We start from the raw sequence: 9,823 nt of genomic DNA on the forward strand, positions 1-9,823 counted from the left end.
TCGTGGATCCCTAAAAGGTGAACAAAAAAAAGACAAGATGCTAAATTTATAAGAGTCAGATGTCATATTTGTAAAACAACATGGTGGATCCTTTTATTTTTCTCTCTCTGCAGCCAACAAGCCCGAAGCGGGGTTGGTTTGTGCCCCCGTTTGGAGGAAACCCCTGGTGGGTCTACCTGGCCTCCGCCCTGCCTGCTCTCCTCGTCACCATCCTGATCTTCATGGACCAACAGATCACCGCTGTGATTGTCAACAGGAAGGAGCACAAGCTAAAGGTGACATCACAAACCGTCCTTACAGAAAGTGTCAAGCTTCTGTTAAGATTGTTTCCAATAATAAGCAAATCCAGGCTAAATTCTCCCTGTAGGTGAAAATCGTTCTCAGGGAAGTGAGAGATGTTTCATATGAGTGACTGCACCTTTCTCAGGTCGAAATGTAACCGCTGGCCGGTTTTAAATAGAAGCTGAGTCAATATTTATTTCTGTTTTATATTTAGATTTAATATTTATGGGTACAAACATGTGGACAAAATCATTTTTAGTCTTTTCTAGAAGTACCAGCATTTTTGTGCTGGCCTGTTTCATTAGTTTTCACTGAAAAAACACAAAACCTAGTGCAAATATTTTAGTACATTTGAAATAAGACAAAATAAACTAACAAGTTACATTTCAGCAACATACATGTGCTTTTTTAAAGCCAATATTTTCTTAATATTGATTTAAATATTGATTATTTCACTTATAACATGGAAAAATGTCTTGTTATAAGTGAATTAATCTGCCAATTGAATAAGTACAGTTTCAAAATCTTTAAAAGTCCAACATTATTAAGGCCACAGATAATTGTCTGTTGCTGAATTGATCACGAAGGCCTTTAGCATGGATTTAGGTCCGTGTCCGTCTGCAGCTGCACTGTCCGTGTCCGAGCGTGCTCTCGACCTTTGACCCTGTTTGTTGTCTGGAACAGAAAGGGGCAGGTTACCATCTGGATCTGTTCTGGGTGGCGGTTCTGTTGGTGGTTTGCTCCTTCATGGGCCTGCCGTGGTATGTGGCCGCCACCGTCATCTCCATCGCCCACATCGACAGTCTGAAGATGGAAACGGAAACGTCGGCGCCGGGAGAGCAGCCCAAGTTCCTGGGAGTGAGGTGAGAACGAACGGAGCCGCCAAAATAAAAGTACAGCCATTTGTAAAGATACACAGTAGTTTTCAAAGTCAGATTTTCACTAATTATTATTTCATTTATAAATATCACAGTTTCAGACTTCATATACAATTAGCAAGCAAAAATATTTAGCTTATATACTTAATATTTGGCTCCAGTTCAAGCTGAAAATTTAGTTTGCAAGCCAAAAACATAGCTAGATATTTAATAACAAGTTAAGTTAGCAAGGTAGATATTTAGCTCTAAGCTAAATATTTAGTTAGTTAAATATAGATAGAATATAGTTTACTGATCCTCAAGCAGAAATTGCTTATTTGTTCACAAGCTGCTCCATTCAAAGTGTTAAATATTAATAAATATTAGTAAATTATTATTTTTACTATAATCTAAAAATAACCTTAAGTGGTATAAACGTTTTTAAAAATTTAGATAGCAAGTTAAATATTTAGTTTGTAAGCTAAATATTTATCTTGAAACTGTGTAATAAATAAATGGATAACATGATGAAAATATGAACCTCATTTTTTTCCTCTTGTGAAAGTTAAATAACCCAAATTAATGGCGTTAGTTTTTGAGTGTATAACTTTACAAACTCATAAAAGGTTTGGTCTCTTCTGGCCTGAGCTTCTTGTTCTGTTGTTGTTCCTCCTGCTTGGCTTCTGATCGCGATTCAACTTTTAAATTCAAAGCATGCATCAGTGATTTAAAGCCCGGGTCACAGCAATCATTCACCCGGGGTGTTTAGGAGAAATTTGTCTACTCAGTCTAATCTGTTCTAAAAGGTTTTAAAAGGTCAAACCGAATGGACACTTTTACAGAAAGTTATTGTTGGATTTTGAAACCTGGTTGATCATAAACACAACACATTCATCTTAATTAAACAGACTGAACAAGAACAATTCGATTCTTCCTTCCTTGGATAATTTAGATTTTTAAAACATTACTTTGCTGTGGATTTGTGTGGTTTTGCCTTCAGACTTCCTCAGTGGCTAAGCTAACACGTTTCTTCCTGTGTTTGGATGGTTTGTGTTTTGTTTTCATATCTGTACGCCGCCCTCTTCGCCCCCTGATGTGGCAGCTGAGCTAATAAACTGCCGTACAGCGTCACAGTGAAACATCCAAACCGGTTTTTAACTTTACAAACAATGTTTGCTTTTCCAAATATAATGTTTTTGAAATGTATGTCATGTTACCATTACTGTTACTGTCAGAATTTTATTGTTAATGAGGAAAACGAGTCCAGTTATTGAGGTTTTAAAGCTTTTAGCTTTGCGACGTTCCTTTTCCGTCCTGTTTTGCAGAGAGCAGAGGGTCACTGGAGTGTTGGTGTTCATGCTGACAGGACTGTCTGTGTTCATGTCTCCAATTTTAAAGGTAATTTACTAAATAATTTGCAGCAGCAACACTTACTTTGGTAGAGTGTTCTCTTAAAGGGGCAGTTTTATGTAAAATCAACTTCTTTTTAGCTTTACATCATATTTTTATGTTATTTCATACATGGAGTGTTGCTTTGTTGTTTTTTTCGTGCATGTTTGAGAAATCCTTTAATCTCCATAGTAACCACTCAGCTGTGCAAAACGCCTAGCTGGACCTAGCCCCACCACAGTAAGAGCTGGAGCTTTTAAAGAGACAGGAGCCCAATTTCAAGCTATCAGATTATTCATATTTGATGTTTATATCATTTTTATAACAAGTGAAAGTATCATAGTTATATGATTGTGCTATAAAATAGTTCTATGTGTCTGGAAAACACATAATAATCTTTAACTGAGAAATGTTTAGGTGATGACTTCCTGACGGTGGAGTTGGAAATTCTTAAAGAGACAGAGGCCCAGTTTCAATGTGTTAAATTGCAAAGTCAATGAATTTTTTATAATAACTGAAGGTAACATAGTTTCTTATTTGTGCTATAAAATGATTTTATGTGCCAGAAAAATACATAACACAGCCCCTTTAAAGCCGTTTTTACTGTATATTTATGCACATTTTGCTTATGCACATCTAGTTTATCCCCATGCCGGTCCTGTATGGAGTCTTCTTATACATGGGAGTTGCTTCTCTTAATGGAGTTCAGGTAAATTTCTTTAATTTTAATTCCATAAAAGCCGTACCTGTTGTTTTATCACCCACCAGTGTACCTTCTGATTGGTGTGATAACTCGGGCCTGTATTTGTTTTGACTCTTGCTTAGTTTATGGACCGGCTGAAGCTGCTGCTGATGCCGGCCAAGCATCAGCCGGACCTGGTTTACCTGAGGCACGTTCCCCTCAGGAAAGTCCACCTCTTCACCTTCATCCAGATCCTCTGCTTGGCTCTGCTCTGGATCCTCAAGTCCACCGTGGCGGCCATCATTTTCCCCGTCATGGTAAAGAAAACCTGTTCACACTCGATCCACAGAACGCTTTACCATTATAGACGGATCAAAAATGATACAAAAATACCAGATTAGTAATGATTTAGGTTTTTAATTAGTTATTTTGGTAATAGATGCTTTAGTTAAAACTGTACCAGCTAGGGATGCAATTAAAAATTGGCATATTCTGCTGATTTTTGATTTAACCACTTAAATACGTTAAAAGGTGCAAATGGACAATTAATTCCTTTTTTAGATAAGAAAATTAAAATGTTATTGCCTAAGTGGCAATAATACAGCATTCCTCTAGTGAATGCTTGATCATCTGCAGCTACCATCAATATGTGAAACGGTCAGTCCTTTCTGCTTGACTTAGCAGTGCTGATTATTTTTCCAATTAATCAATTAATAATTGAATAGGAGATTTTTTTTTATTTTTTTACAGAATTTGAACCAGATGAAGCTAACAATGCCACTTAAGGAGTTCTAGGCAGAAGATATTTACAGATAAAGAAGGTTTTTGATCTTAAATGGAAAATGTACAGTATATATATTTTGTTCATTTTTGGCTTATTTGTGCTCCGAGTATTTAATTCTGTCAGAAAATGGCATTTTTTCAGTGTGTACACTCCAGTTGATTATTAATTGATTACTGATTAGTTGACAATTATTCCAGTAATTGATTAATCTGATTAATCGTTTCAGTCTTACTGCTCTGAGTTTGATATTATTTCTGCAACGTGGCTTTTTTTGAGTCTGTACACTCCAGTTAGCGATTAATCAGAATTAGTTGACAATTATTTCAGTCATCGATTAATCACGATTAATCTGATTAGTCCGATCGTTTCAGCCCCAGCCTCCTGTAACCTGAGTTTCCCACGTTTCCAGATTCTTGCTCTGGTTGCTGTCAGGAAAGCCATGGACTACATGTTCTCCCAGCACGACCTGAGCTTCCTGGACGACGTCATTCCAGAGAAAGACAAGAAGAAGAAGGAGGATGAGAAGAAGAAATGTGGCAGTGTGGACAGTGATGGTGAAGATGTAAGAGTTTAGCTTCAGGATGTAAAACAGTTTTGGTTTTTTTCACTCTTTCTGTTTCTGTGGAGCTCAGATTCTGGATTCCTCCCTTTGCAGGACAGAGAGTTTGACGACGGCGTATTAGGGCTAAGAGAATAAAAAAATTTATTAAAAGAGAAAAGTCAAAATGTTGCAAAAGAAAAAAATGTTGTATGAGAAAACCACGAGAACAAAATTATAACCTTACTAAGATAAAGTCACAATAATATGAGAAAAAGGTCAAAATGGTCAAATAATAAACTCATATTACAAGATTAAAGTCACAATATTAGTAGAATGAGATAATTTTATGACTTAAAATAGTGATTTTATGATACCTGCTACACACACAAAAAAAATAAATCCTTAAAATAAGGAATATTGAGCATCTTGTGAAGCTATACTTTGGTATCGATTTTACAAATAGGACGTAATTTATCTTTTAACACATCAGGTTATTATCAGTAGCAGGACTGAAACAATTTGCAAACGCTTCTATTTTAAAGAAAGAACCAAACGGACTGGACGAGCTGACCATGTCAGATCCTGATAACTCTTTCCAGCCAGTTCCTGTCTCAGGATGTGTTTCCTCTCTCCAACAGTCTGACTATCCTTACAATGAGAATGTTCCCAATATTAAAATTCCCATGGACATCATGGAGAAGGAGCCCTTCTTAGGTGATAAGGCCAGTGACAGTGAGTAAACCGCCACCGCCTGGAGGAAAAAATAAATCTTCCTCCTCCTGACTGTCTCTGCTCTGCTTCATAACGATGACCCGTCTTTACACAGACGTTGGGTTTTTCACTCTTTTCTTTTACTTTTTTTATTTTCTGCACTTGTCTTGTCTCTGAAAAATGCATGAAATCTACTCACCGCTTCAGATTATGGTGTCTTAAGCTTTTTTCCCCCCACCTTCTAATTTAATTTCTGGCTCTAATGTTCTTCTAATGGCCTCTGCTGTTAGACGACTCTGATCATAAATCAAGCTTTTCTCTAAAACTGCAAAGTTTCCCATGAATCAGCAGGTTGAAAACTAACAACTAACATTTTGCCTCTTTTCTCCTCTCAGGCTGAAAGCATTTGTAATTGTTGCATGCTTGCCCTGGAATGAAAACCTGCAAAATCCTTCAAGCTGAGTAAATGAACAGTTCATTTTGAATCATTCCTTATTAAAGCAGCTGTTTTCATTTCCTCAGGAGAGAAGCCCCTGTCATTCCTTGATCGACACACATCGTGCTGAGCAGCTCCGCTTCTACCAGGACAGCTACTTATCCAGGTGAGACGGGAAAAACAGAGTGAGAACGGAAAAGATGAGCAGAAAAACAAAATGAAACTCAGCTGCAGCTGACTCCTGTTTTGACTTGGTGGCAGTGGTGCTTGTAAAAGGTCATGGAACAGCTAACGTACAATTATTGGCCTGATCTTTAAAGGTCAGATCGGCGGATTAGCTAACCCAGGGCTAAGTGAATTTTTCAACAAGAAGCAGGTCAACAGGCGCCATGCCTGGGACTCTGTCTGTAGACGGCAATGAACTTCTGCAGCTTCTCCAGAAAACCTCCTGCAGAGTGTCAGTCCTCTGCAGAGACATTAGAGACATGAGAACCAATCCTGTTTTTACTTTGTTGTCCAAATGTGACTAATGTTTGATTTTTTTTGTCCAAATCCAATCTATATCTAACTTTTTCTGTTCAAATATAATCTATTCCCAACTTTTTTTTAGTTCAAATGCAAAATACTTTTGACTTTTTTGTGCAAATGTGACCCATATCTGACTTTTCTTCGTCAAAATGTGACCTATATACGATTTTCTTTGTTTAAATGTGTCCTGTATCATTTTTTTGTCCATATGCAACCTACATCAGATTTTTATTCACCTAAATGCAACTTTTTTTTATTCAGAATTGACCTATATCTAACTTTTTTTGTTTAAATCTGACCTACATCCGACTTTTTGTCCACATGTCGACCATTTTCTAAGTTTTTTTGTCCACGAGACACAGAAAATCGACTTTTTTGTTTAAATTTGACCTACAGTTAACTTTTTAAAATTCAAAATCTGCTTATATCTGACTTTTTTGTCCATATTTCCGATTTGTGACTTGCTGGCCTTCCTGCAGGGTTTACGCTCGTCACCAATTATTATCTGAAAGTTAAATTGATTTCTGAAAATTAGAGAACAAAACCTTTGACCTTCTTTGTTCATTTCCGTCATGTTGAACTTTGTATGAAGGTCGGATTGTGTAAGCGTAATCCTGTTGGTTGAATCTGAAGCCAAATTGCTTCTAACTCTGATGACCCGAGGTACAGACATCTCCGAAAAAATGATACAATTACAATTCAGGGTTGAAAATCCTAAAGTAAGACTTGCATCCAAAAAGTTGCTGTTTCTAGATTTTAAGTTATTTCCTCGTTTTGCCTCTTTCTTTTTGTTTTAACCAGGAAGTTGAACCACATATGAAATATTCTTCTGATATATTTTCTGTTGCGGATGAAGATCGTGAAACAAACTTCACAGGATTTCACTGATCTTTTCTTGGTTTTACAAGCTGTGTTCTGTGATGATTATTTGTTGGTGTAATCATTAACTCTTTTTGGCAAAGATTCGTCTGGCGCCTGAAAAATGCTGAATTGTTGAGTAAATATTAATTATTTGTTTAGATTCAAGCTGGAGTATGTGACTTTTATAAAAATGTTTTCATATATTTGTTACAATTGTCACTTTGACAGAAAAGGACTCGATAGGTTTGGCTTAATTCGAAGGATTTCAGGGAAAAACCATCAGAAAACAACATTTCTGCAAAGTTGCATATGAATAAATATATTTCTACCGCAATATTTCTAAAATTGACATCAAACCAGCCGTCATCACTGTAGGGGACGGATTCACTTTGACGGATTCAAATGAAATCCTAGGATTAAATGTGACCTATTATTTATTGTTCAGATTATTCTTTGTTTTTTTTTTATGCAGAATGAGCCTTTCTAGGGCATTTTGTCACCTTAAATCCAAATAAACTGCTGCTGGCCACGCCCCCACAAGTCATCATTTTCACTGGCTGCAAACTGATGCGGAATTATAGAACCGTGCATCTTTGAAAAGCATTAGTAGATCCTCCTGCACAACCAAAGGGAATGCAGCATGTGGTTTCTGAATTGTGAGTCAACACCTAAACACGTCTTTTCCAGCAGCCATTGTACAGCAATAAAACCAGCTGACCAGATGTTCTAGAATTATGCAGGGGTTGCTAGGTAAGGGGCGGAACTCTGCTGGGGTTGCTAGATAACGGCGCATTGCCTGCCGATGATGTTACATTCAGAAGGTCTCATTTTCCAGACACCAAAAAACGTTAATTTACTGCCAAAAAACGTCTGGGTGGGGTTTTATAGACCAAAATGGAAGAATAAAAACGTTCAAAATATTAATTTTGAACTTTTTGCGTTATAGGTCCCATGTAAGAGTGTATTTTTTGATTACCGTCAGATAAATTCAGACAGCTTCAGTTTTTTTTATTTGCGTCCTGACAGCTGGGGTTTGTGTTTCAGCCCGGAGATGACCCCGCTGAAGTCAGTGCCTCAGATCAGGATAGACATGGAGCCGGAAGACGAAGACACGTTTTACTGGAGGGGCCGGGGATCCGAAACGTCGCTGTAGACCACCAACCTGCAGCTTCCTGTCAAATTAATCTTAACTTTCTGCTTCTTTTATGATTTTAAGAGGTTTGTTTTGAATTGCTGGGACTTAAAAAGGGATAATTTTTAAATACGTCTGTCTTCACCGTCATGTTGGTATTTCTCTCACACCTTCACAGTCTCACTTGTTGATTAAATATAACTCCTTACTGCTGATCTATGCAACTGCTGCCACAGTAAATGCTGCAGCGCTCTCACTAAACATGGAGTGCCGTCCCATCTCTTTTTATACACTCATATATATATATGTATAAATACAAATATGACCTTTCAGATTTTTTTATATAAACTGAACTACTCTAACATTTTCCTGTAGCAGGAAAGTTATGTTTTTATAGCTCTACCTCTTGTTTTAGATTCAAATCTTATTATGAACAAATAATTCTTGGAGTTTTGAGATTTTCTCTCTGTCCTTTCCTAGAATTGCAATAATTTAAGAAATGTGCTGTATTATAGCTTGTAAAGGAAGTAAAATAGAGATTTAATATAATTAACTATAAGTTAACAGAGCACAGTTGAGTGTGCTGATTTGATTGCTTCTGTTTGTTTATAATCAAATCTTTTACACCTTTTCTTCCAAACTGTTTTTTATTAACATATTTTTGTTTTCTGTTGATTTTTAAAAAGTGATCATTTTCTGTAAATGTCGGTCACATTTCCTGTGTATTTTTCTATGATGTGGGTAGAAGATGATCATAATCATCCAACCTTTCTCATCCAAACTGGAACCTGAACTGGGAATGCAGATCATATTAATACATGACTGTGCTGCATAAACTCCTGTACCTAAGTGGCCCATAAAGGATCAATTTGAACTGGAAGAAATGAAGGAAACAAGATGTGGAAATGATATTCATGACGGCTTGTGTTCACAGCAGGAATGTGTGTATTTTATCAGCTGTCATCTGATTTATGGGTTGTTTTTGTTCAGTGTCAGTAAAGAGCACCTCTATCTCAGTTGTAGGGTTTTATATATCAGGACAAAATATCCTTCTGAACTCTGAAATTGGTTTAAATGTGACCGCAAAGGTGAAAAAAAGTCAAAAAAGATACTTTTCTCCAACTGGAAAATGAATAGAGTTCAGACTGTTGGAAAATTTCATCATAATTCTTCCAAACTTGGTGGATCATTGCTGACGTCTCCATATTAGCACACAAAGATCATGTTTTCATACAGATGCTCACTCTGATCCCTCTATTTTCAATCCTTCACTTTGTTTTCCAACTCAACGCTCTGCAGGTTTTCCAGTGGAGTTATTAGTTCACCGCCTGTCAGAAAGCTGCAGAGGAAAACTGACACTTTATTGTTAAATTAACTTGAGTCTTTCTAGAGAAGAAAAAATGGTTTATTGTAGAATTTCTATTTTTCAAATGAAATGTATATTGAAAATAAACGGTTATCAAACACCGATGGCGTCCTGGTGATTTTTACTGGACCTTGTAGCAACAGGTGGCTTGATTCTGACAGAGTTGGGTACTAACTAATTACACTCACCCAAGTATCTTTGAAAAAAATACTTTTAGGAGTATTTTTACTACTCTGTAGTTACAGTAATTTTAT

The 9,823-nt window shown here is 36.7% G+C and overlaps 1 protein-coding gene across 3 annotated transcripts in view; it reads left to right on the plus strand.

Annotated features, from left to right (window-relative positions):
• Nucleotides 1-9,671, plus strand: part of slc4a4 (solute carrier family 4 member 4) — a 57,874-nt gene extending 48,203 nt beyond the window's left edge. For 2 of the 3 annotated variants that reach the window (XM_023343571.1, XM_014474231.2), the window contains exons 19-27: nucleotides 114-275; nucleotides 967-1,145; nucleotides 2,465-2,537; nucleotides 3,169-3,237; nucleotides 3,354-3,527; nucleotides 4,404-4,556; nucleotides 5,174-5,267; nucleotides 5,769-5,848; nucleotides 8,116-8,202. In XM_023343571.1, the coding sequence (XP_023199339.1) occupies nucleotides 114-275; nucleotides 967-1,145; nucleotides 2,465-2,537; nucleotides 3,169-3,237; nucleotides 3,354-3,527; nucleotides 4,404-4,556; nucleotides 5,174-5,267; nucleotides 5,769-5,812 (948 nt within the window). In that variant the 3' untranslated portion in view covers nucleotides 5,813-5,848; nucleotides 8,116-8,202. Of the gene's footprint in view, nucleotides 1-113; nucleotides 276-966; nucleotides 1,146-2,464; nucleotides 2,538-3,168; nucleotides 3,238-3,353; nucleotides 3,528-4,403; nucleotides 4,557-5,173; nucleotides 5,268-5,768; nucleotides 5,849-8,115 lie in introns of all 3 variants that reach the window. The other variant, XM_023343572.1, reaches the window with a different exon arrangement.
• The last annotated feature ends 152 nt before the right edge of the window (nucleotides 9,672-9,823 follow it).

This window comes from Xiphophorus maculatus, chromosome 12 (assembly GCF_002775205.1).
Source record: "Xiphophorus maculatus strain JP 163 A chromosome 12, X_maculatus-5.0-male, whole genome shotgun sequence".
Taxonomy (NCBI): domain Eukaryota; kingdom Metazoa; phylum Chordata; class Actinopteri; order Cyprinodontiformes; family Poeciliidae; genus Xiphophorus; species Xiphophorus maculatus.